The sequence below is a fragment of the Micromesistius poutassou genome (assembly GCF_964030765.1).
Source record: "Micromesistius poutassou genome assembly, chromosome: 2".
Lineage (NCBI taxonomy): Eukaryota > Metazoa > Chordata > Actinopteri > Gadiformes > Gadidae > Micromesistius > Micromesistius poutassou.
In genome coordinates this window covers 24,237,034-24,264,997 of record NC_140272.1, presented here as the reverse complement: position 1 = coordinate 24,264,997, position 27,964 = coordinate 24,237,034, and the positions used below count along the sequence as shown (strand labels likewise).

Genomic DNA, 27,964 nt, shown 5'->3' with positions numbered 1-27,964 from the left:
TGGTCAGACCCCAGAGGTGAACCAATCGGACACGGGGAGATAACCCATGACTTCTGCTGCAGTAAAGAAGGGGGCTGGAGGGGTGGGGGGTGAAGAGTGTGTGTACGGGGGGGGGTGGGGGGGGGCTCGGTGTCCCCCCCCCTGTGGCTCTTTACTCTGGGATCGTCAGGGCCATCACCGTGGGCTTGGTCTTAAAGTATTGGTTGAAGCGCAGCACGGCGTATCTGTGGAACCAACACACACCAGTTAGAACCAGTTATAGAACCAGTTATAGAACCAGTTATAGAACGTGTACTCACTGGTCAGAGGCTCACATGGTGAACAACTAGTGGCCCACAAAGATAATGCTACTTTGATTTCTTCACTTTATGTGAAGAAACTTGAACTGCAGCTCTCACTGACTATGAGCTCAAGTCCATATATTTATACACAGTCATTTCCCTTCATTTTTTTAAATGAAGGAAAAAAGGATAAAGAAAGAAAGAGAGAGAGAAGAGAGAAGACGTTGCTCTGGGTTAAACCAGGAGGCAGCCTGTGTGACCCTAACACCACGTCTCAGTGAACAGAGAGAGAGGTATTGGGTTTCACGTCTCATACAGAGAACAGAGAGTATTGGGTTCAGCAGGGCTTGAGTTTCAGTCAGTCACTGTACCCTACTGCAGCAGTACTGACAGATCACCATTAAGGCCCAACCTAGTGAAGTAATACCCCCCCACACACACACACACACACACACACACACACACACACACACACACACTTACCCCAGGAAGTCAAAGTCGATGGAGGAGTACTTGGCTTGGATGAGCGCCCAGAACCCCCAGAAGAAGTGAGACGCCTTTAAGAACAAATAACACATCAGTGGAAGGTGTGTGCGTGCGTGTGCGTGTGCGTGTGTCTGTGCGTGTGCGTGTGCGTGCGTGCGTGCGTGTGTGTGTGTGTGCGTGTGCATGTGCGTGTGTGCGTGCGTGGAGCCTCACCAGGGCGAACTTGTTGACCTGTACGTAGAGCGTCTCCAGCTCGCGGGCGCTGACCTGCTCCGTGTTCTTGGTGAACAGCTTGTAGGCCTTCAGGTACACCTGCAGCCACTCCAGCTGCATCTCCCTGCTGGGGTACAGACCGTAGTCCAGCTCACTCATACCTGCACGCACACGCACACACACACACACACACACACACACACACACACACACACACACACACACACACACACACACACACACACACACACACACACACGCACGCACGCACACACACTTACTTCAGGGGACATCCTTGATGCCCGGCTGGGGGCTTATGTTTATTTGAGTACTTCAATAATTAAAAACATATTGTCATTAATCTTGTTTGTTTATATATATATCTGATATCTGATATTTTGATCCCACTAAAAATGTTATCAAAAAATCTATATATATTGTCATCAAAACATTTCATATGTATTGCCATGTGTTCTGGAGGATATATTAAATGCTTGTTTCCACTGTAACGGGTTGGTCGGTCAGTGTTTGCCGTGCGTATTAAACATTAACGTCTGACATGAACACCGGACTGCGTTACAACGACATCGGCCATGTGTGCAGTGTGCTCCATCACAAACTGCCTGGCCAGCAGACCTCACACATATGAACTGTACATACCGTAATAGATCTAACTACTGGGTGATAGCTGTAGCTCAAGAAATGACCGTTTTGAAACTGAAGGCAGAAAGTGTAAAGCCTTTGTGATGACATCACTGATCCTACAGGTCACGAGCTCTCTGACTGTGGCCAGGTGGAGTCGCACTCCGGTGCTTCACCACACACGGCGTTCCCAGATGCACGGCGTTCCGAGATGCACGGCGTTCCGAGATGCACGCTTCCGGTCCGGTGTGTGGTTTAGTGTGTTCGGCTGCAGGGACCAACCTGCGAACTCGTTGAAGTGGTTGCCGATGTCAAAGGCCTGGTAGTTGTAGCTGGAGTACTCGTAGTCGATGAAGCGCACGTGACCTGCAGAGAGTCCAGATGGTTCACTCTTAAGAGCCATAAAGAGAAATGGAGGTGAACTAAAAGGGCGGCAGAGGGATTATCACGTTGAGCCAGCCAGAGTGTGTGTGTTAGTGTGTGTGTTAGAGTGTGTGTTAGAGTGTGTGTTAGAGTGTGTGTTAGAGTGTGTGTTAGAGTGTGTGTTAGTGTGTGTTAGAGTGTGTGTTAGAGTGTGTGTTAGTGTGTGTGTTAGAGTGTGTGTTAGAGTGTGTGTTAGAGTGTGTGTTAGAGTGTGTGTTAGAGTGTGTGTTAGTGTGTGTTAGTGTGTGTGTTAGTGTGTGTGTTAGTGTGTGTGTTAGAGTGTGTGTTAGAGTGTGTGTTAGAGTGTCCCCAGTCAATATTATTAACGTGGTGGCTGGGTTCATCAATTAGCCTGTCTGAGAGTCTGCTAATGGGGAAGTTAGTCGTTTCCATGGCGACTACCTGAAAAAGTGAAAGGCCACATACTGAATGGCCTTGATTGCACAACGACAGAGCTGTACAGAACCTTCCGTCTGTCTGATTGAGGGTAATGGAAAAGGGTGACTTAAATCTGGTTGATCTTTTCATGTATTTATTATTATATTATTATACAATAAACCGCCAGACAGACGGGAGCCCTGGAGCCGTGGACTGGCTCCACGCCGTCCTGGCACACAGCACGGGCGCCGTGAGGCTCAGGGGGCGGAGCGGGTCGCTGGTCAGCGAACGTCGCTGGTTCGATCCCCGGCTCCTCTAGGAGTGTGGAGGTGTCCCTGAGCGGACCCCCCCCTGACTGCTCCGCTAGGAGTGTGGAGGTGTCCCTGAGCGGACCCCCCCCCTGACTGCTCCTCTAGGAGTGTGGAGGTGTCCCTGAGCGGACCCCCCCCCTGACTGCTCCTCTAGGAGTGTGGAGGTGTCCCTGAGCGGACCCCCCCCTGACTGCTCCTCTAGGAGTGTGGAGGTGTCCCTGAGCGGACCCCCCCCTGACTGCTCCTCTAGGAGTGTGGAGGTGTCCCTGAGCGGACCCCCCCCTGACTGCTCCTCTAGGAGTGTGGAGGTGTCCCTGAGCGGACCCCCCCCCCTGACTGCTCCTGACCCGCTGGCCGTCGCCCTGAGGGGTCCACTCCGCCGTCGGGGTGTGAATGTGTGTATGAATGGGTGAATGTGAGGCAGTATGTCCAGCGCTTTGAGCGGCCGCTGGTTAGCGCCCAGCGCCGCCGTGTTGTGTTACCCTCTTGTGTGTTGTGTGTGTGTGTTGTGTGTGTGTTGTGTTACCCTCTTGTGTGTTGTGTGTGTGTTGTGTGTGTGTTGTGTTACCCTCTTGTGTGTTGTGTGTGTGTTGTGTTACCCTCTTGTGTGTTGTGTGTGTGTTACCCTCTTGTGTGTTGTGGATGATGTGTTGTGTGTGTGTTGTTACCCTCTTGTGTGTTGTGTGTGTGTTGTGTTACCCTCTTGTGTGTTGTGTGTGTGTTGTGTTACCCTCTTGTGTGTTGTGTGTGTGTTGTGTTACCCTCTTGTGTGTTGTGTGTGTGTTGTGTTACCCTCTTGTGTGTTGTGTGTGTGTTGTGTGTAGGGATGTAACGGTATGAAAATTTAACCTCACGGTTATTGTGACCAAAATGATCCCGGTTTTCGGTATTATCGCGGTATTTTTAAAAGTGTGTTCAATATGTTCAGAAAGCACTGATAGGCCTACGGAAACTGAAATAGTTAAAAGTGTTTATTATATTTATTTATATTATCAAAAGTGCAACTTTTAACATCAAAGGAACAAGGGTTCAGCGTGTAAACAGCTTATTTATCAGGAACATTTACCGTAGTGCAGGTTTAATCCAAACATTCAAGACATAAAGAACAATATGTAAACAATTACTCGCTCTCCGTCTCCCGCCGACACTTCCTCCGCAGATCGCCGTGACAGCGACCTCCTCCTCTCCCCCGCCTTCCCCCGCTCAGCGCCCGGCTACAAGCCATAGCCGGAGTTGTTTTGTACTTTGACACTTGTGTATAAATACGACGACGGCGACTACTACTACTTAAGACAGAGAGATCTGAGATCTGGTTCATTTCCCCGCACATCAGGCTTGAGGGAAGCCCAGGCTGATCGTCCGCTGAACTCCTATATAACGGAGTTAGTAACTGAATTACTCTATAATAAAAGTAACTAGTTATACCAGGGAAAGTAATTATTTGCGTTACTACGTTTTGGGATGCTTCATTAAATTAGAGTTGCTTACAACGGATGTCGACAAAGTCTTTGCTCCTGGACATAATGTTCACTTTACATGCACATTCTTGCCTTTGACCTCAATGAATTTGAAGTAGTGCTTATATCTCCACCTTGAAAATGCCAACTTTTCATCGGATTGCTCCGGACTCGCCATCTCTGCTGCTTCTTCGACTCTGTTGGGTGTTTGTGTGTGCGTGTGGCACGCGTATCCTGGCTTGTGTGTAAAAACACTGGCTCCGATTGGCTACCATGAAACACGACTCTGCCTTAGCCAATCATAATCGCTTATCTCGTCGTTAACCCCACCCGGTCTCTTGTGTGTGTGTTGTGTTACCCTCTTGTGTGTGTATTGTGTTACCCTCTTGTGTGTTGTGGATGATGTGTTGTGTGTGTTGTGTTACCCTCTTGTGTGTTGTGTGTGTGTTGTGTGTGTGTTGTGTTACCCTCTTGTGTGTTGTGGATGATGTGTTGTGTGTGTGTTGTGTGTGTGTTGTGTTACCCTCTTGTGTGTTGTGGATGATGTGTTGTGTGTGTGTGTGTTGTGTTACCCTCTTGTGTGTTGTGTGTGTGTTGTGGATGATGTGTTGTGTGTGTGTTGTGTGTGTGTTGTGTGTGTGTTGTGTTACCCTCTTGTGTGTTGTGGATGATGTGTTGTGTGTGTGTTGTGTGTGTGTTGTGTTACCCTCTTGTGTGTTGTGGATGATGTGTTGTGTGTGTGTGTTGTGTTACCCTCTTGTGTGTTGTGGATGATGTGTTGTGTGTGTGTGTTGTGTTACCCTCTTGTGTGTTGTGGATGATGTGTTGTGTGTGTGTGTGTTGTGTGTGTGTGTTGTGTTACCCTCTTGTGTGTTGTGGATGATGTGTTGTGTGTGTGTGTGTTGTGTTACCCTCTTGTGTGTTGTGGATGATGTGTTGTGTGTGTGTGTTGTGTGTGTGTGTTGTGTTACCCTCTTGTGTGCTGTGGATGATGTGTTGTGTGTGTGTTGTGTGTGTGTGTTGTGTTACCCTCTTGTGTGTTGTGGATGATGTGTTGTGTGTGTGTGTTGTGTTACCCTCTTGTGTGTTGTGGATGATGTGTTGTGTGTGTGTGTTGTGTGTGTGTGTTGTGTTACCCTCTTGTGTGTTGTGGATGATGTGTTGTGTGTGTGTTGTGTGTGTTGTGTTACCCTCTTGTGTGTTGTGGATGATGTGTTGTGTGTGTGTTGTGTGTGTGTGTTGTGTTACCCTCTTGTGTGTTGTGGATGATGTGTTGTGTGTGTGTTGTGTGTGTTGTGTTACCCTCTTGTGTGTTGTGGATGATGTGTTGTGTGTGTGTTGTGTGTGTGTGTTGTGTTACCCTCTTGTGTGTTGTGGATGATGTTCTTGCAGAGCAGATCGTTGTGACAGAGCACCACAGGAGAGCCCAGAGCAGAGAGGTGCTCCTTCATCCACAGCATCTCCTGCTCCAGCAGAGCCTTACTGGGAACCTCCCTCTGGATCCTGGAGACAGGGGGGAGACAGGGGGGGGAGGGGGGGAGAGGGGGAGACAGAGGGGGGGGGGGGGGGGGGGAGAGGGGGAGACAGAGGGGGGAGAGAGGGAGACAGAGGGGGGAGAGAGGGAGACAGAGGGGGGAGAGAGGGGGGGGAGACAGAGGGGGGAGAGAGAGAGGGAGAGAGAGGGGCGAGAGAGAGGTGGTGAATAGTAGAAGCAAGGTGCGGTCGAGTTGAAAACAGAGAGAGAGCGTAACGCCGGAAACGCACGCCGCCGCGGTGCGCAGTTTACGAGTCAAACGCCGCCCCTAGCACCAACAGGAAGTCAAACGCCGCCCCTAGCACCAACAGGAAGTCAAACGCCGCCCCTAGCACCAACAGGAAGTCAAACGCCGCCCCTAGCACCAACAGGAAGTCAAACGCCGCCCCTAGCACCAACAGGAAGTCAAACGCCGCCCCTAGCACCAACAGGAAGTCAAACGCCGCCCCTAGCACCAATAGGAAGTCAAACGCCGCCCCTAGCACCAACAGGAAGTCAAACGCCGCCCCTAGCACCAACAGGAAGTCAAACGCCGCCTCTAGCACCAACAGGAAGTCAAACGCCGCCCCTAGCACCAACAGGAAGTCAAACGCCGCCCCTAGCACCAACAGGAAGTCAAACGCCGCCTCTAGCACCAACAGGAAGTCAAACGCCGCCCCTAGCACCAACAGGAAGCGTCGCTCTGCAGCACCGTTGAGATTGTGTTTTGAAAGCAGCAGATCAACCAACATAGTCGCTATAGGCTACTATAACGTTAAACCAGTTGTCTGATGACTATGTGGTCCTGATGCCCAGGATCCTCTTTTCAAGCTCACAATGATCGTCAGGTTAATTCATGGTCACTTTATGTCCTGTCTGTCCTTTGTTTACGGCTCAGTTCATCTACTGCATCAACAACCTCCACATGTACAGGAGCTTGGGTCAAGATGTTCCAAAAGTCTAGCCAGCCTCCCGTTACTGGCCCCTCCCCTTCCTCCCACTGCCGGTCTCTGTGGCCCCTCCCCTTCCTCCCACTGCCGGTCTCTGTGGCCCCTCCCCTTCCTCCCACTGCCGGTCTCTGTGGCTCCTCCCCTTCCTCCCAGTGCCGGTCTCTGTGGCTCCTCCCCTTCCTCCCACTGCCGGTCTCTGTGGCCCCTCCCCTTCCTCCCACTGCCGGTCTCTGTGGCCCCTCCCCTTCCTCCCACTGCCGGTCTCTGTGGCCCCTCCCCTTCCTCCCAGTGCCGGTCTCTGTGGCCCCTCCCCTTCCTCCCACTGCCGGTCTCTGTGGCCCCTCCCCTTCCTCCCAGTGCCGGTCTCTGTGGCTCCTCCCCTTCCTCCCACTGCCGGTCTCTGTGGCCCCTCCCCTTCCTCCCACTGCCGGTCTCTGTGGCCCCTCCCCTTCCTCCCACTGCCGGTCTCTGTGGCCCCTCCCCTTCCTCCCACTGCCGGTCTCTGTGGCCCCTCCCCTTCCTCCCACTGCCGGTCTCTGTGGCCCCTCCCCTTCCTCCCAGTGCCGGTCTCTGTGGCCCCTCCCCTTCCTCCCAGTGCCGGTCTCTGTGGCCCCTCCCCTTCCTCCCACTGCCGGTCTCTGTGGCCCCTCCCCTTCCTCCCACTGCCGGTCTCTGTGGCCCCTCCCCTTCCTCCCACTGCCGGTCTCTGTGGCCCCTCCCCTTCCTCCCAGTGCCGGTCTCTGTGGCTCCTCCCCTTCCTCCTACAGGCTAGGGATGAGTCCGTTAAAGGATCTCTGTTTGTGGTCCGAGGGCAGGTGGGACTGTGTCAGCCAATCAGAGGACATACACACAGGTCAGCCAATCAGAGGACATACACACAGGTCAGCCAATCAGAGGACATACACACAGGTCAGCCAATCAGAGGACATACACACAGGTCAGCCAATCAGAGGACATACACACAGGTCAGCCAATCAGAGGACATACACACAGGTCAGCCAATCAGAGGACATACACACAGGTCAGCCAATCAGAGGACATACACACAGGTCAGCCAATCAGAGGACATACACACAGGTCAGCCAATCAGAGGACATACACACAGGCTGCACAGAGACCCTTGTTCCCAGTAATGGGATTACAGCTAATCCAGCCTGAGGCCGGTGGGAGGGTGAGCCTGCAGTAGTACAGACTACTGCAGGCTCACACTGATGGTTCATTAACGTCTGTGGCTGGTGGGAAGAAAAGTCCTTAGCATTGTGTAGCATCTTGTCCCTTTGTTGTGTACATGGAATGGGGTAACCTAGCACACTTGTTTCTATGAACATCCTTACTGTACCCATAGCGATATATGGTTGTTTCTCTTTCTTCTGACAAATGTACTTATTGTAAATTGGTTTGGATAAAGCATCGTACATTAAGGGCTAAATGCCCTTAATGTAAATGTAAGAAACTTGGCCGAGTAAGCACTTGCGGTTCTCACGGTCAAACTTGAACACGGAACACATCAAGCATGTCCATATAGCATTTGTACGAAATGAAAGTATATATATCTGTCTATCTACATACACACACATATAGAAAGTACATTTTAAGGTATTTTTTTTCATAAATATCACTGTACAGCAAAATCTATCCTGACAAAAATGTTTGGCATTTGAAAAAAGGCATGTTAGCCAAGTTCCAGAAGTGTTGGACCAGCAGGCTGAGCGTGTCACTCTGACACAGAGGCAGCGCCCCCTACAGGCCCATCGCTAGAGAACCTTTTAGAGACCTGTTTACACCAATACACATTTAGTCGAAAAATCGTGAAACTTTTGGGCAATAAGGGGCTGAGCTATAAGCATTAACTTATAATAATTTTAAGTGTTCCTTTTTTATTGTATATTTTATTGCTTTTGTGTACTCTTGTACGGTGTCCTTGAGTGCCAAGAAAGGCGCCTTCTAAATAAAATGTATTATTATTATAATAATAATAACATCCGCTCCACATACAAGATTACATGAGTAAAAATACTCTGAATACATGATGAGTAAAGATACCCTGAATACATGATGAGTAAAAAGAGTGAGAGAGAAAAGAAAGAAAGAGAAAAGAAGGAGGAGAAAGAAAGACAGAAACAGTAGACGCTTTTTCACTGCCAAACATGCCCTTCTTATGCACGCCTTTCCCGCGGCACTGTACGCGCCTTTACACTGCCCGAGGTCAATTGCCTGCTTGAGCTAGCACCCCAATTGACCCTCCGGGCCCGACACACATCGGCGGTTTGGGTTTCATCCTGATGTAGATGCGACGGCGCCGTGGTTCCGGGGGGGGGGGGGGTAGAGGTGTTGCTGTGTTGTCTAGACAGAGACAGCGCAGCGATATCAACATGAGCAGTTCTAACTGGAGAGAAAGTGAAATCCACGAGCTGCTGATCATCAGGGGAGAGAAGGTGATGCAGTCGCATTAAACAAAGACGGGGAAAGACGGTGGGATCTACGAGAAAGACGCAGAGGAACTGTCCTCACAAGGCTTTTGTTGGGATAAAAAACAAGTGGTCAGCAAAATAAAGAATATGTTGGCGTTTTTGCACTTGTAAATAGTTAATCCCGTTTGTAGCCTACACTCAGATGTATACTCATTCTTGCATGCGAGTCTCTTGAATCATAAAAAAATAAAAACATTAGTAGTATTCTAATTATTCTAAAGAGGTCTACTCTCCGTGCGCAGCCTGCTCTGTGAAGACGGGGATTTACCCCCTCGGTTTTACACAGGAAACTTCAGATAGGACGGTGAAATTGCCGGGCGTGCCAAGCCGCGACGGAACCTGCTTGGCAGTGTAAAAACACCTAGTGAACCTGCTTGGCAGTGTAAAAACACCTAGTGAACCGGCTTGGCAGTGTAAAAACGCCTAGTGAACCTGCTTGGCAGTGTAAAAACGCCTAGTGAACCGGCTTGGCAGTGTAAAAACGCCTAGTGAACCGGCTTGGCAGTGTAAAAACGCCTAGTGAACCTGCTTGGCAGTGTAAAAACGCCTAGTGAACCTGCTTGGCAGTGTAAAAACGCCTAGTGAACCTGCTTGGCAGTGTAAAAACGCCTAGTGAACCGGCTTGGCAGTGTAAAAACGCCTAGTGAACCGGCTTGGCAGTGTAAAAGTGAGTGAGAGAAGCTGGGTGGAGTACATCAACCTCCACTGGGATTCCCACACCCGTTATCCAGTGACCATCAGTCAAGTGACTGCCAAGCTTCAGTCAGTGACACTGGGATAACACAAGCTTCAGTCAGTGTCACTGGGATAACACAAGCTTCAGTCAGTGTCACTGGGATAACACAAGCTTCAGTCAGTGTCACTGGGATAACACAAGCTTCAGTCAGTGTCACTGGGATAACACAAGCTTCAGTCAGTGTCACTGGGATAACACAAGCTTCAGTCAGTGTCACTGGGATAACACAAGCTTCAGTCAGTGTCACTGGGATAACACAAGCTTCAGTCAGTGTCACTGGGATAACACAAGCTTCAGTCAGTGTCACTGGGATAACACAAGCTTCAGTCAGTGTCACTGGGATAACACAAGCTTCAGTCAGTGTCACTGGGATAACACAAGCTTCAGTCAGTGTCACTGGGATAACACAAGCTTCAGTCAGTGTCACTGGGATAACACAAGCTTCAGTCAGTGTCACTGGGATAACACAAGCTTCAGTCAGTGTCACTGGGATAACACAAGCTTCAGTCAGTGTCACTGGGATAACACAAGCTTCAGTCAGTGTCACTGGGATAACACAAGCTTCAGTCAGTGTCACTGGGATAACACAAGCTTCAGTCAGTGTCACTGGGATAACACAAGCTTCAGTCAGTGTCACTGGGATAACACAAGCTTCAGTCAGTGTCACTGGGATAACACAAGCTTCAGTCAGTGTCACTGGGATAACACAAGCTTCAGTCAGTGTCACTGGGATAACACAAGCTTCAGTCAGTGTCACTGGGATAACACAAGCTTCAGTCAGTGTCACTGGGATAACACAAGCTTCAGTCAGTGTCACTGGGATAACACAAGCTTCAGTCAGTGTCACTGGGATAACACAAGCTTCAGTCAGTGTCACTGGGATAACACAAGCTTCAGTCAGTGACACTGGGATAACACAAGCTTCAGTCAGTGTCACTGGGATAACACAAGCTTCAGTCAGTGTCACTGGGATAACACAAGCTTCAGTCAGTGACACTGGGATAACACAAGCTTCAGTCAGTGTCACTGGGATAACAGTCACAAGGCCAAGCAGTTCATTAGGGCCAGCAGTCAGCGACAGCCCACTGAAATCGACACACAAGGCAATCGTGTCACGTAACAGGACGAGGTTGTGTTGATAAGGAGTCTCGGGACCATCTGGCTCAGGGGAGAATGACAGGAGCACACCGTAAACCAGTCCCTGTGTTGCTTAGAGAAGAGAACAAGGCGATCTGATCGTCGTAGCAACGCAAACATCTGTCAGCGCGCCGCGTTCCTCGGGCCCTCTAATCCAGTTATTATCAGTTATGTAAGCCACTCTGTCTGGATTCGGCTCCCTGCTAGGTTACTGCCGTCACGTGCAGCCGTCCGGAGCTCCACGCTGCACGGAGCCGCTCGTGGGAAGAGGACCTTTGATTAGGGCTCCACTGTAATCCTTTCACCTCCAATGCTTTGTGTTGGGGACATTCGCTTATGCTGCTTCTTTTTATGAAGTTGCATCTTTCCAAACAGTTGTGTACACTTCAAGCCTCAGGGCTCATTTCAGATTTATTGCTCAGATACAACATTGGGGTTTTGGTGTTCACATACATTTTTTTAATACGGCTGATATCAGATTGACGCGTTCACTGGTCGCAGTCCGAACTGACCTGCACACGCAAAAGAACAACAGCGGTCAGAGGTCCCACACAGCATGCTGTGGCACACTGCTGTAAGGAACCATGGAGCCACTGAAGGGCTGTCTTTATACTGAGGTACAGTGGAAGCCAGAGCATTCGTGAGCAAGATGAGAACGATTGCTTTTGGTGGATCAATGGCTGCAACTTGTGTACGGAGAGCGGAGTGGTGGCACGTGACGTGAATGCTTCACTGAAACCAATTTCATTCAAGATGTCAAGGACTACTTGTGACTACGCTGCTACTATGACCTGCTATCTTCACCGTCCCTCCACTGACCAAAGTCGCATGATTTCAATATGAATGGTCAGATTTAGCCTGGGAACCAGACACAACTCTCAGTGCTGCTTCCCCCGTTTCCATGCTATGATTGGTTGAGGGCCTGTCCAATTACGTCCAGAGGCATTTTGATCGTTACCTGTCTCTGACACCCTTTGGAAATGGAAAATGATTCCAGACTGATATAGTTTGACTAAGGTCGCATCGCAAAAATATCCAACCTGTACCTGATCCATATCAGAATGGAAAAGATGAGATTCCGTGTGGGGGTACAGAGAGGATCCCTGTCTGTATTTCTAATTTGATTATCATCATTGTGCATTTGTTCTTATTGCCGATTGAACTGTATACTTAACGTCAAGTGGCAACTGCTGCTGTAGTTGTGTCTTATTGTTTGGATATTGTGCACCGTGTAACATCTAGTCCACTGGTTCTCATCCTATGGTATGCGTACCAGGTGGTACAAAACATAATAATATCTAAATACTAGTAAGAATGGAAATACATTAACCATGAGATCATTGAAATGGGGTTTTAAATAAGTTTCGCCTTTCCTGTAATGTTTTTGTTTCAATATCAGCCTGTTTCATAGACATCCACGATTACAAGCTAAGCTGACGCTAAGATACAAGCGCTAAAAAAATGAATTGTTCAAAACACTGCGATCGTGGCTCCAAGCGGGAACTATCTGGTAGTGCAGACAGGAGGAGAATAAAAAATATGGTACGGTCGCCGCTTAGCACACCCTGCACTCTAACAGTCTGTGTAAAACCAAGGGGGGTAATCCAATCTAACGGTCTGTGTAAAACCAAGGGGGGTAATCCAATCTAACAGTCTGTGTAAAACCAAGGGGGGTAATCCAATCTAACAGTCTGTGTAAAACCAAGGGGGGTAATCCAATCTAACGGTCTGTAAAACCAAGGGGGGTAATCCAATCTAACGGTCTGTGTAAACCAAGGGGGGTAATCCAATCTAACGGTCTGTAAAACCAAGGGGGGTAATCCAATCTAACGGTCTGTAAAACCAAGGGGGGTAATCCAATCTAACGGTCTGTAAAACCAAGGGGGGTAATCCAATCTAACGGTCTGTAAAACCAAGGGGGGTAATCCAATCTAACGGTCTGTGTAAAACCAAGGGGGGTAATCCAATCTAACAGTCTGTGTAAAACCAAGGGGGGTAATCCAATCTAACAGTCTGTGTAAAACCAAGGGGGGTAATCCAATCTAACGGTCTGTAAAACCAAGGGGGGTAATCCAATCTAACGGTCTGTGTAAACCAAGGGGGGTAATCCAATCTAACGGTCTGTAAAACCAAGGGGGGTAATCCAATCTAACGGTCTGTAAAACCAAGGGGGGTAATCCAATCTAACGGTCTGTAAAACCAAGGGGGGTAATCCAATCTAACGGTCTGTAAAACCAAGGGGGGTAATCCAATCTAACGGTCTGTAAAACCAAGGGGGGGTAATCCAATCTAACGGTCTGTGTAAACCAAGGGGGGTAATCCAATCTAACGGTCTGTAAAACCAAGGGGGGTAATCCAATCTAACGGTCTGTAAAACCAAGGGGGGTAATCCAATCTAACGGTCTGTAAAACCAAGGGGGGTAATCCAATCTAACGGTCTGTAAAACCAAGGGGGGGTAATCCAATCTAACGGTCTGTAAAACCAAGGGGGGTAATCCAATCTAACGGTCTGTGTAAACCAAGGGGGGGTAATCCAATCTAACGGTCTGTGTAAACCAAGGGGGGGTAATCCAATCTAACGGTCTGTGTAAACCAAGGGGGGGTAATCCAATCTAACGGTCTGTAAAACCAAGGGGGGTAACCCGCCGTGGTCACAGAGCTGGCTTTCTTGGTTCATTGGAGCAGGAGAGAAGACCTCTTTAGAATCATTAGCTTACTCCCAATGTTTATTTTTATTCAAGCCACTCACATGCACAAATGAGTAAACGACATCTCAGTGTAGGCTACCATTTACAAGTGCAAAAATGCCACCATATTCTTTGTTTTGCTGACAACATGTTTTTAATCCCAACAAAAGCCTCGTAAGCCTCTGCGTCTTTCTCATAGATCACCATCTTTCAACGGCGTTGTTAAGTGTGACCTAATCCCCTTCTCTCCCATGAAGGTTCACCGTCCCTCCAGTTACAACTGCTCATGTTGACACTTCTACCCAAGTCCCGCCCCTGGAACCGCAAAGCCGTCTAATCGCATCTACTGTACATGAAAATGAACCCTCCAATATGTGTAGGGTCGGAGAGGGTAAATCTACTGTACATGAAGATGAACCCTCCAATATGTGTAGGGTCGGAGAGGGTAAATCTACTGTACATGAAGATGAACCCTCCAATATGTGTAGGGTCGGAGAGGGTAAATCTACTGTACATGAAGATGAACCCTCCAATATGTGTAGGGTCGGAGAGGGTAAATCTACTGTACATGAAGATGAACCCTCCAATATGTGTAGGGTCGGAGAGGGTAAATCTACTGTACATGAAGATGAACCCTCCAATATGTGTAGGGTCGGAGAGGGTAAATCTACTGTACATGAAGATGAACCCTCCAATATGTGTAGGGTCGGAGAGGGTAAATCTACTGTACATGAAGATGAACCCTCCAATATGTGTAGGGTCGGAGAGGGTAAATCGGGGTGAAATCAAGCCTGTTTATTAGCTACCAGTCAAAGTCAACGATTCAATAGTCAGGAACAACATCAATGCGTACTGCATCTCGCTCGGACAACAGTTCCGCCAATATTTCGCAGTGACGGCCGAAGCAAACAACTGGATGAGAAACCCCTTCAGCATCAAAACCCCTGAAAGGCCAGAGGACTGTTGGTGAGCAGGAGGGCAGAACAGAAACATTGAAGTGTGCTTTCAGAAGGCGGTCGTTGTCGGGCTCACACAGCGAACACCCTGCGCTCCGCACAGCGCTGCGTGCTTTCTCCTGCCTTGTGCGACCACACAACGATAACATGCGAGAAAGGCTTGGCTTCACTTGCCGTCATAAAAACAAAATATAGAAGCAGGATTGATGCTCAGCACACCTGAGACTGAAGCTGATGGACCCCGACGTCACAGGACGGTGTTGGGAGAGGCAGGCGCACTCCTGAGGCTCATGGAAGCTGAGTGATGACCTGCGGCCAACTTTCAATATTATTCGTATTTAACCCAACATTTTTCAGGTTGTTGGCATACAGTGTGTGTGTGTGTGTGTGTGTGTGTGTGTGTGTGTGTGTGTGTGTGTGTGTGTGTGTTACCACTTTGTACAGCTGACAAGTTCATAATAAATAATATGATTATTAAGACTAAATGTGCCTCCTTCATGAACTAGCTGAATAGGGCGGCAGGCCTACGCTACTGTACTTTGTAATATTTTAAAACATCCGTCATGATGGTGGTACTTGGGGTGGTACGCAGTATAAAAAGTTTGAGACCCACTGATCTAGTCTATCATCTAGGCCAAAATAAGAAAATAAGAATTAACAATATTGATCATCTCAGTCAAACTGAAACAAAATATTGAATTATATAAAAACACACGCTGACAATGCCATCAGCGGTGCACTAAATGAGGGGAGGGTTCTACACTAGTCTGCAGCGGTGGGCGCTCTAAGTCTCACGGGCTCCGCCGGGCTGCTGAACGCTGCAGGACTCACCTGAGGTTGGAGGCCTGGTCCGTGAACTCAGTGGCCACCAGGGAGAAGTATTTACGCATCTTGATCCAGAGGTTGGGCTTGGGGATGCAGCCGTTGTGGGCGTGGATGGCGTGGATGCGGGCCATCTCCCTGGAGATCATCCTGAGAGGACACACACCGAGGGTTCTTATTGGTTGCAGACGAGTTAGACTACATTTCAGGTTACATCTCCCACCAATGGGAGCCTCTCCGGTGTTGCACTGGAGAGTGGTTTGTTTAAAACCCAGTGTTTATCCACTCATGTACAAATAATGGATCGATAGGGCAAACTAAATAAAAGATCAAGCAGGATCACAATCCTATCACGATTATTTTGACGTGGTTTGTAAGTTACTGAACAGTACAACCAAACTGATATCCGTATTTCAACAGACCACTTGGGTCAAAGTACCTTTTCGAAAAGATTTTCAAGATTTAAATTCTGCAAAGTATAAATATTGAACAAGAATTTTGACATGGTTTAGCATTGGATTCAAAAGATGACCTACATAACATTAAGGGTAGAGGAGTTCTAGGAAGGATAGGTTATCCCCATGGTTACGACCCACGAGTGTTTTAATGAGGGCCATGGCATTATACAGTATGTGTACGGTAAGCTAACCATCCCTTGGACATCAAAATCATCCGCTGCTCAGACTCTGCTTCCCACATCGTGGCCCTATGCTAAGAGTATGTACAGCCACATCTGGCACAGGCCGCACACCTGGCCGTGGCAGCCTCTTCGTCCAGAGGGCTTATGGTAAAAGATGATGTCACCAACACACCTGCGCCCCAGGCACAGTGGAACATTCACAAACTCATTCACAAAACGTAGGGTTTGAATCCTGTTTTATCTAAATGATGGTCTTATTTCAAATATTTGCGGCAGGGTATTTCCTACCAAGGATCAACTGCAATTTTGCGCAATCTTTTGAAAGGCTAATTTTCCACGTTTTTTAAGGGAATCATATCCATGTCACTTCATCAGTAAACTTTTCCAGTGCTTATTTGTCCTGTCCTGTGGAGTTCCTTGCTTAAATATATTTCTTAGAGTTATTTATTTTGGCTTTTTAGCCTCTGGCTGCGTGGTCCCATAAGAACCTTTCACTATTCGACTGTGACTCTTTCTGGTCCTTTCTTTTGAGGCGGTTAAAGTGTTTGTTAAAAGTGTGTTTTGGGCTGAGAGTTCAATGAAGATGGGGGCGTGGTGTCCCCAAGGTTATGATCATTTTACTTCTGGTCTATAGGCACTTCTATAAGTCCAATGCGTACCGCAGCTGATCCCTAAAATGAAAAGGTCTGTCAAATGTGGATCCTGAAATGTAGAAAAGTGAGCGTGAATATAGCAGAGGTATTTGTTGATCATGAAATGTCCATGTTGATCTCCTTTTACAAAGCCCAAGTGAAACATATTTGTTGATCGTGGTACACTCAATGTGACTGGTCTTCTGAGGGAACGACAACTCCCTTCCTTCTGATGATCACAATCTACAAGTGTTCACTCTGTACACAATTTAAAGACCTCTCTATGAGATAAACAAATGCTTAAAAAGTAGTTCACATGTCTAATGATGTTCTGAAAGTGTGGATCTATTTGTGTAGTCCTCTGTGGTTTAAAAAAAAAAAAAAAAGTCTAACAAAAACGTCCACACAGCTCTACTCTCTCTTTAAACCCCACGGTCATATGCCAGGCAAATATAGAAGTGTGTACACTTTCCATGTGTGAACAGTCTTTACAATGCATATCTTGTGTCCCAGCTCTGTGAAAAGCAATACATATGGGCAATAACATTAGTCGACTGACGTCACATTGCGCCACGACTACTCAATCTAATCACAGAGCTGTAAAGTACAAAGTACCAAATCAAGATTTAATGAGTCAGCAATCTTACAGTAACCCTCTGCGGCCATCTGACATCATCAACATATCAACCTTTATTTATTGTCGGCTGCCCATTCACCTGCCAATCTGCTGTCAATCAGTGATGCAAAAAGAAACATATACAAATACCTATACAAATATCAATGCAAATCAGCTGACTGAGGTAACCCGGCCTGTGTCATCAAATGACTCATCAGACCTAGGCATGTGCCCATTGAGGCCATAGCGGTCACTAAGAGCCATAAGAATGAAAGTGACACGTTTAGTGTACAGTGACAGCCTGGAGGTGACGTGTCAGTTGATCACAGATCCACAGTGCCTATGACGACATCTGTTTTGTGTACACAACGTCACCTATGAACCCAGGACAATAGGATGTCAAACAAGACACCATTCAAAGAAACGGATATGTTCTACAAATAAGAAACGCTGGCTGGCCGGTCCGTACCCCTCTCTCTGTGAACAAGAACTGGCCGGTCCGTACCCCTCTCTCTGTGAACAAGAACTGGCCGGTCCGTACCCCTCTCTCTGTGAACAAGAACTGGCCGGTCCGTACCCCTCTCTCTGTGAACAAGAACTGGCCGGTCCGTACCCCTCTCTCTGTGAACAAGAACTGGCCGGTCCGTACCCCTCTCTGTGAACGTCATCCTGCCCGGGGGCGTTTCTCATCCTACTATTCACTCAGTGGCGGCTGCTGGTCTTTCAAAGAGGGGAAGCTCATTTTCGGCCTACATCATATAAATTGTCAATTTATGAATATGTCAAGGAAAGGAAAGTCATAATGCTCTGTCATACCAACTAGCTGTCTTCTCCAGTGACTTGACCAGTGTCCTCTCAATGGCCAGCAGAGCTAGGCTGCTTAAACGGCCTTGGTCCATTGTGTTACGGGTGTAGGACTTGAGCCGCTTTAAACAGGAGAAGCTCCTTTCTACACCTGCAGATGTAGCTCCAATTTTTGCCACTAATGAGAACAGTTTGTAAAGCTGAGGCATTGCACCGTCCAACTCCATGTCTTTAAGGAACACCAAGAAATCACACAGCTTTCCCCTGTCACCCTGCAAGTCCTGATCTGAATACAGGACTTCAAGTTCAGACCTCAGGCTCCCTGAATCAAAGTGATGGCCAACTACCAAAACCATATTAAACTTGAACAAGGAAATGTGGGAATTATGTTAAACTGAAACAAGGAATTGTGTGAATAAGTGTATGAAATCTAAGATGAAAATTGTCCAGCAATTTCGCCAAGTAAATATCAAGAAATAGGTTGCAGTTCGTCTTACAACTCGCTTGCAAAATCCGCGATGGGACTGAGGAATGAAGAGAGCTCCAGCAACGTTTTATAGTTCAAAATTGCTGTCAATCAAATGGCAACTCAGTCTTTCGCAGACCCTCCAATCATCACGCAGAAGCCCAGCGTCCAGGCCAGCCCACTCCTCCATTCACCCCCAGAGACGCTGATCGTCCGTGGGCGGGACATAATCGCAGCATTATCCAATGACCGTTGACTTTCGACGCACTAAAAAAAAGCTGTTCCATGCAGCCCCATTGGAGTGGATGGACGCTGAGCCTCAACAGGCAAACGCACTGTGACTCTACGGGAGTGTATGAGAAGGACGTCCAGTCAGTCGACCTGCGATAAACAGCTGATTCTGAACGAACTCGTCTTCGAGATGGACGTGTTCTAACGCATTTTTAGTCAATGAAATGTTAACACAACAGTATATATTTGACCATTTAATTTTTGAAATTTTAGGGGAAGCTGAGCTTCCCTAGCAGTCTTAGAGAAATGGCCGCTGTATTTACACTCCCAAAACCCCTCACAGCAGAGATACGCACACGCCCCATATGGTGTCTCGCCATTGGCCACGCCTCCCATTGCCTTTGTGTCGGACGAGATGCCGCAGGTGGGCGGGGCTTGGTTAAAGGGGTAGGACAAAGCTGTCCTTTAGTTAACTTTATGCAAATGAAGACATTTCAACTGGAAAGCTCCCTGAAGTCGGATTTCCGCTTCGGAAATTTTGAAAGGTCCTCACAACCCCTGACCTCGAGGTCCAAGACGGCCCTGAGTACAAGCTGTAGGATATAGTTCATGTAGGATATAGTTCATGTAGGATATAGTTCATGTAGGATACAGTTCATGTAGGATATAGTTCATGTAGGATATAGTTCATGTAGGATATAGTTCATGTAGGATATAGTTCATGTAGGATATAGTTCATGTAGGATACAGTTCATGTAGGATATAGTTCATGTAGGATATAGTTCATGTAGGATATAGTTCATGTAGGATACAGTTCATGTAGGATATAGTTCATGTAGGATATAGTTCATGTAGGATATAGTTCATGTAGGATATAGTTCATGTAGGATATAGTTCATGTAGGATACAGTTCATGTAGGATATAGTTCATGTAGGATATAGTTCATGTAGGATACAGTTCATGTAGGATATAGTTCATGTAGGATATAGTTCATGTAGGATATAGTTCATGTAGGATATAGTTCATGTAGGATATAGTTCACGTAGGATATAGTTCATGTGTTCATGTAGGATATAGTTCATGTAGGATACAGTTCATGTAGGATACAGTTCATGTAGGATATAGTTCATGTAGGATACAGTTCATGTAGGATACAGTTCATGTAGGATATAGTTCATGTAGGATACAGTTCATGTAGGATACAGTTCATGAGCACCAGTGTCTCCTTCGTGTCTCAATGCATCAGGCGTGCACACATTACTTCCAACTTCCATCAGTGGACCTTTTGCTACGCTGTTTGAATGCACAGAACACAGCGACATGCGTCGTTATCAACTGGTACCGCTAACAAAGGCTAACCTGGCTAACCTGGTGACCTGGTGGCGTTATGCTGGGGCTGCCTGTGAGTTGTGCGACAATGGCTACAGTCAGCTGCCAGTGGCCCAGGGCCTCTCCAGCCACAGGCTCAAGGAGGACACCAGCAGACATGGGGAGGGGCAATTAGTTCAACGTTATTACAGGGTTTTTATTACTACTAATGAGGAGGGGTTATCAAAAGAATGTTTAGATATTATATGGTGCAGAGATATTTCCTTAGGTTGGCAGCTAGCACAGCCTTCTCCCCCCAGTGCTCCTCAGGTCACCACAGTGTCCAGTCTGCCCTCAGTCCCACTGAGAGGATACTGACACTGATCAGAGGATACTGCTGCCAGAGGGCCTTTTATCACTACTATTTACTATTATTTACTATCACTATTTCACTACTGTTTATCACCGCAAAGAAAATGTAAATAGAAATAGAAGCAGAACACGATTAACACTGGTGTTGTTCTCCTGGTGAAGCTCTCTCCAGTTAGGGATTTAAGTTTGATGCTAAACATGCAATGTTTCTTTTAGACTGCTAAGTAAGCAGCTGTTAATGCTGACATGGATAGGTAGCAATAGCATATTAAGGTACTTCATTGTACAACGCTAGCGCTAGCGTGAAGGCGTTTGCTACGTGAAGTGTTCGTTGGTAATACGCCCCCCCCCCGTTTGGAGTGTGGAGGACTCGTTTGGCCAAATCGTACACGTTGCATCTTAAACAACCACTGATCAATATCATTATCAGGTGTCGGTATTGATCTCTGAGGTCCCTGGGCTCTCAGAGTAACACCAGTCCACCCGTTTGTAGCCAGTGAGCCTTGATACGTGACTCTGTGGTGTGCGTCATGGCGTCCCCAACCTGAGCAGCGCGGGGTCGCGGACGTCCTGCGTGCCCAGGGCGTCCCCGGGCATGAACTCGTAGCAGATCCCGTTCTGAAAAGAGCAGTAGAGACGAGGAGCGCAACCGTTTGCGTGCAGCACCTAAAGTACAAACACAAACGTTTACATTGAGGGCGTAGGACGCTTTCATCCAAATCCACTTACAATAAGATAATAAGAAAGACAAACAACGATATATCTCTGTCTGTACAGTGAGGATGTTCTTACAATAAGAACACTAGTCAGAAGAAAGACAAACAACTATATATCACGTCTGTACAGTAAGGATGTTCTTACAATAAGAACACTAGTCAGAAGAAAGACAAACAACGATATATCTCTGTCTGTACAGTGAGGATGTTCATGGAACCAAGCACTAACCATCACTAGGTTAACCCATTCCCCGTATACACTAACCATCACTAGGTTAACCCATTCCCCGTATACACTAACCATCACTAGGTTAACCCATTCCCCGTATACACTAACCATCACTAGGTTAACCCATTTCCCGTATACACTAACCATCACTAGGTTAACCCATTCCCCGTATACACTAACCATCACTAGGTTAACCCGTTCCCCGTATACACTAACCATCACTAGGTTAACCCGTTCCCCGTATACACTAACCATCACTAGGTTAACCCATTCCCCGTATACACTAACCATCACTAGGTTAACCCGTTCCCCGTATACACTAACCATCACTAGGTTAACCCGTTCCCCGTATACACTAACCATCACTAGGTTAACCCGTTCCCCGTATACACTAACCATCACTAGGTTAACCCGTTCCCCATATACACTAACCATCACTAGGTTAACCCGTTCCCCGTATACACTAACCATCACTAGGTTAACCCATTCCCCGTATACACTAACCATCACTAGGTTAACCCGTTCCCCGTATAGACTAACCATCACTAGGTTAACCCATTCCCCGTATACACTAACCATCACTAGGTTAACCCGTTCCCCGTATACACTAACCATCACTAGGTTAACCCATTCCCCGTATACACTAACCATCACTAGGTTAACCCATTCCCCGTATACAACACAGATAGCTAGGATAAGATGCTACAAAACTAAGTACTATATATAATTATTTTTCAAACGCACACCCATTTGGATTTAGTTCTTCAACATTGCCTTTTTAAATGTATAAACATATCCGGCCTAAATAATAATAATTTCAGCCCTATAAAAAAATGATAGCATTTTTTTTTTTTACATTGTTGACCAAGTCCACCAAGTTACCTGGAAGCTCTTGAGTTCATTGTCTCGGTCTACAAACAGCTCCGTCTTGTTGCCATAGACACGGACCAAGACCACGTCTTCTGGGCTGTCCTCCATGTAGCAACCGACCAGCTTGTTGGTGGTGCCATCGGTGAAGAGCTAGGAATAAAAAATAATAACCAATTTAAAGACCAAACAATGAGAAACTGATACTCCAGTTACCACAAGGCTAAAACAATGTGTTGTATCTGTAATGTAGATAGTGAAGCATTGAAACGGCTGTGATTGGGAGGAATGACCTTGTGGCATTTTGTTCCCAAACAAAACAGAGGAGCTGTTGACACTATAGACCGCTCACTGTGGAGTCTGGGGGACGGGATTTCAAGTTGTCCAAGAGCAAACTTTTTTTAATTGTCATTCACTGAACAATATCAATTCTGATGGCCATGGGACATGTGTAAGCAACAGATAACTGGATTGCAGATTACAGAGCAACCAATTCTTTACATCATATGTACCCTTTGCCCCAATGCCGTGTCAGTATATTCAGTCCACTGCAGGAAGCTGACAGTGACACAACTTTGGAATTGTAAGTAATGCTATAGTGATTCAATGACTGAATGATGAATGAATCCTTTGCAATCAAAAATCAACGCAAAGTCAGAGATATAGTGGGGTGGCATTAGCTCAGGAGGTAGAGCGGGTTGGCTGGTAACCGCAAGGTTGCTGGTTCGAGTGTCATGCTGTCCTCACCCTAATTGCTCCTGACGAGCTGGCTGTCGCCCTGCGTGGTTGACTCTGCCGTCGGTGTGTGAATGTGTGCATGAATGGGTGAATGTAAAGTGCTTTGGATACAAGAGCTATAACGACGAGGACCATATACAGTGGTGGTATGCATCACAACATCGGAGAGGGGGGTGTTCGCCCATTGTATCCGAAAATGTCAAAAATGTGTCTGCTGAAGCTCGCAATGAAACTTTTCAATAAACATCCCCCTTCAATGGCCACTGCCGCCCACAAACAAACAGAGCACAATAACAATACACACGGCCGTCCCGCGGACACGCATAACTGGCATTCCACACGCGGCTCACTGTAAAGACAGAGGCATTCCGTTAGGACTGAACGACTTTCGCCACCACATGACTGATCTAGTCTAGCCATGGGACACAAACAATAAGCGGCCAGCGCCGTCCATCAAATGCGCTGACGGACAGCAATAAGTGAACCTCCCGGACCAAAGGCAGGTAAACATCCTGGGGTAAGCAGCGGCAGTGGTACGCTGTTTGGTGCATCAAGGCTAGCAGGGGCTCTGTGTCCTCGGAGGGCTCCAGCGCCACGTTTAGCGTTGTTGGCTCCGTTTTGAGAAGGGATGGTCCGTTTTGTGATCATTACTTTTGATGAAATACTTAAAATCAGGCCATCGGTTTAGACCATAGACTAGATTGACATGTAGTTAATTCTTTGTCTTTTAGAGACATCTGAAAAATGTAGTGGTTTTGTTAGGTTAGCAACAATCCGATGACTTTATGTGTGCTTGGTTGCCATGTCCGTCATACGGGCCATGGGAGTCTCATACGTGGATCATATCTTATTTAGCGTGATATTCAAACTGACATCAGATCTGTCTCTAACCTGGGACAGGACGCGCCACGGTGCAGGGGGTGCTGCAGCGTGGGGTCAGGATGTTTTGGAACGGTGTGAAAACTCAAAGCGTTCCATCCTGTCCAGGTGGCAGCAGGGGTCAGACCCTGTTTCTCTACTCACACCTTCCAGAGTGCCAACCATAACACGGCCCTGCTGGTCAAACAACATCCAGGCAGTCCGCTCCGTCCCGCTCTCTCACGCTCATCTCTCACCGTGAGACGGACCTCAGCAGGCTGTCAGCTACACTCAGCAGGGTACACAATCAATGTCCTTTTCCCAAGTTCACATTTGCAGATGATTTTGGACGAGTGTGTATTGAAAAAAACTGTATTGTTGGCCACTGATTGGAACATTTGACCTATCACTGCCAATCTGACCTATCACTGCCACTGCCAATCATCTGAATGTGGCAGCACTTCATGTAGTGACACAGATGTGTGTGGTTACATGAACCAATGTAACACACGTGTGTTGTTACATGAACCAATGTAACACATGTGTGTTGTTACATGAACCAATGTAACACATGTGTGTTGTTACATGAACAAATGCAGTAACGCAGATGTGTTGTTACATGAACAAATGCAGTAACGCAGATGTGTTGTTACATGAACAAATGCAGTAACGCAGATGTGTTGTTACATGAACAAATGCAGTAACGCAGATGTGTTGTTACATGAACAAATGCAGTAACGCAGATGTGTTGTTACATGAACAAATGCAGTAACGCAGATGTGTTGTTACATGAACAAATGCAGTAACGCAGATGTGTGTTAGCTAGCTTTATAGATCATGATGCCACCTCATTAATTATTGGTATAACTAATAACACATTGGGGACAGCGGATTATTTATTTGCCCTTGTTCTGGTTCCAAAGCAGATAGGCTGGACAAAGCTGCGGCGCTCATTGAGAAAAGACCACGGCGATGTGACAGGCAGGGGAGGACGTAAACATTGTCCCAGTACCACAGAGGGGGCGGGACGGGGAGGCTGGTGGGTGGGCCCAGAGGACCAGCATTAGTCACTGGGATCATGTCAACACAAGCCGGCTCCACCTCTCCCCACCCGGTGGGTGCACACAGAGCCAGTGGACGCTGTTGTCACCACTGTGAGCCCTTCCTGTAGCAACAGGTCTGAAACACCAGCCGCTCCATCCACTTAGCGCTAATCAATTATGCATTTTCCCCTTGATCCAACTTTCTCAATTCTGGAATCTGGATATGAGAATTTCACATCGGCCCAATAAAGTCACCCAAACAAATGACATATTTGCAGACATGAAGTGGGTGTTTGTGGTGGAGGCTGCTGATATTAATAACACACACACACACACACACACACACACACACACACACACACACACACACACACACACACACACACACACACACACACACACACACACACACACACACACACACACACACAGGTCTCCCATATGTATACTCCTACATCGTACATATGGTGAGGAATAATGAATGCATAATGCATTCATCTAGATACGATATAGGCTGAGGTCATGATACAGGCCTGAGGGTCACTATTTAATACAGAATATACTAACTGAAGAAGAAGAACTGAAGAATACTATCACTGCATCAATATATTGGAATGTTGCTGTTTTGAGAGGAGGTGATTATCATATTATCTGTTTACATTATAGATAACTACATCAGATAATATATTTTGCCCCAGAATGAAAAAAAACTGTATCATACTAGTGTGACATTTTGCTCACATGAGTCTGGGCCGTTTTTAAGAGTGACTACGGAGCTGGAGGAGGAGCTGGCCTATATTCAGGCAGTTCTGAGTGACAGCCAAATGACAAAGTTTATGATCTTTATGATAATTATGATGAATAAATTCCATAAAATGGCATAATAATTATAATGATATGACATAATGCATTGGATTATACGTATATACAGACATACATACTGACTTTGTTTATGAATACTATTGAAGTTTCAACTGATTTAAACAGGGTATAATAACACAGACCGTACACCATAGTTGCATGTCTGGCATTTAGTGAGAAGATGCTGCTCAACGCCCAGGTAGGCTGCACCATGTTCACTACTGCACGCCACCCAATGGAGCTGTGGTCCACACTAGCTCACTGTGACTCCAAAGGCCATTTGCAGCATTTCCATACAAGTTTTTACAAGGACTGATTGGCTTAATGTAATTGGCTAAAGAGGGTCTAGTGCTATGGCTCTATGTAGAGGGTCTAGTGCTATGGCTCTACGTAGAGGGTCTAGTGCTATGGCTCTACGTAGAGGGTCTAGTGCTATGGCTCTAGTGCTATGGCTCTATGTAGAGGGTCTAGTGCTATGGCTCTACGTAGAGGGTCTAGTGCTATGGCTTTAGTGCTATGGCTCTATGTAGAGGGTCTAGTGCTATGGCTCTACGTAGAGGGTCTAGTGCTATGGCTCTAGTGCTATGGCTCTACGTAGAGGGTCTAGTGCTATGGCTCTAGTGCTATGGCTCTACGTAGAGGGTCTAGTGCTATGGCTCTACGTAGAGGGTCTAGTGCTATGGCTCTAGTGCTATGGCTCTATGTAGAGGGTCTAGTGCTATGGCTCTACGTAGAGGGTCTAGTGCTATGGCTTTAGTGCTATGGCTCTATGTAGAGGGTCTAGTGCTATGGCTCTACGTAGAGGGTCTAGTGCTATGGCTCTAGTGCTATGGCTCTACGTAGAGGGTCTAGTGCTATGGCTCTAGTGCTATGGCTCTACGTAGAGGGTCTAGTGCTATGGCTCTACGTAGAGGGTCTAGTGCTATGGCTCTACGTAGAGGGTCTAGTGCTATGGCTCTATGTAGAGGGTCTAGTGCTATGGCTCTAGTGCTATGGCTCTATGTAGAGGGTCTAGTGCTATGGCTCTACGTAGAGGGTCTAGTGCTATGGCTCTACGTAGAGGGTCTAGTGCTATGGCTCTACGTAGAGGGTCTAGTGCTATGGCTCTAGTGCTATGGCTCTATGTAGAGGGTCTAGTGCTATGGCTCTACGTAGAGGGTCTAGTGCTATGGCTCTAGTGCTATGGCTCTACGTAGAGGGTCTAGTGCTATGGCTCTACGTAGAGGGTCTAGTGCTATGGCTCTAGTGCTATGGGCCTGCTTGTCGCTAGCGTCCAGTGATGCTGCGGGGCTGTCAGTAGCTCAGGGGGTTGCTAGTTGGATCCCCGGCTCCTCCCAGAGGAGTGTGGAGGTGTCCCTGAGCAGACCCCTCACCCTGACTGCTCCTGACCCGCTGCCTGTCGCCCTGAGGGGTCCACTCCGCCGTCGGGGTGTGAATGTGTGAATGAATGGCTGTAAGTCGCTTTGGATGAAAGCGTCAGCAGAATGCCCTGAATGTAATGTCAGTGTTAGCCTAGCAGCTAGCAGACGGCCGTCTGTCAGTGAGCCCTGCAGCGGACGGTACCTTGGTCTGGAGGCGGTCGGGGTCCCACGCCGGCCGCAGCTCCTTGATCAGCCGGACCGCTCCCTCCGTCACCTGCTGCTCGTCCACGAAGATGGGGAACCTCCTGATGACGGGCGAGCCGAGGGGCACATGGATCTCCGTCTCCATTCCTGTTGTCGTCGGTGTTAAGTTAAACCTTCAAATCGTCCAGAAGACAACGTGAGAAACGTGCAGCATACAAGCCGAGGATCAGTAAATACAGGTAGTGTTGTGTTGGAGCGCCTGGTGCCAGATGGTGAGTAGGAGTGTAAGGTTAATCCGCTGAAGATGCAGAGAGGAGAGTACCGGCGGTTCCTTGGGAGCAGCTCAGTCATCGGCTTCCTCTAGTTTGGCCCCGCCCCTCGTGGAATCATCCGATTGCAGCGTAGCGACGTGCGCAAGGAATGACACTCGGACACGCCCACAAGTTCCGAAATGGTACGAATACACCCGATCTTGCCCGAAGCAGCACGAAAGGTGCCTGTGAATGGCGAGTGTATTCTCAACGCTTCTGTTTTTCGTTTTCTTTTTTTTCTTT

The 27,964-nt window shown here is 47.4% G+C and overlaps 1 protein-coding gene across 1 annotated transcript; it reads right to left on the bottom strand.

Annotated features, from left to right (window-relative positions):
- Positions 1-133: 133 nt before the first annotated feature.
- etnk2 (ethanolamine kinase 2) lies at positions 134-27,773 on the bottom strand. Its single transcript, XM_084463644.1, has 10 exons — positions 27,733-27,773; positions 27,409-27,557; positions 22,361-22,498; positions 21,078-21,199; positions 15,473-15,613; positions 5,552-5,694; positions 1,905-1,988; positions 981-1,141; positions 765-838; positions 134-224 (listed from the first exon to the last, which is right to left on the bottom strand). Exons 2-10 carry the CDS (start codon positions 27,553-27,555, stop codon positions 152-154), a joined length of 1,083 nt encoding a protein of 360 aa, XP_084319770.1. The 5' UTR covers positions 27,556-27,557; positions 27,733-27,773; the 3' UTR covers positions 134-151.
- Positions 27,774-27,964: the final 191 nt, after the last annotated feature.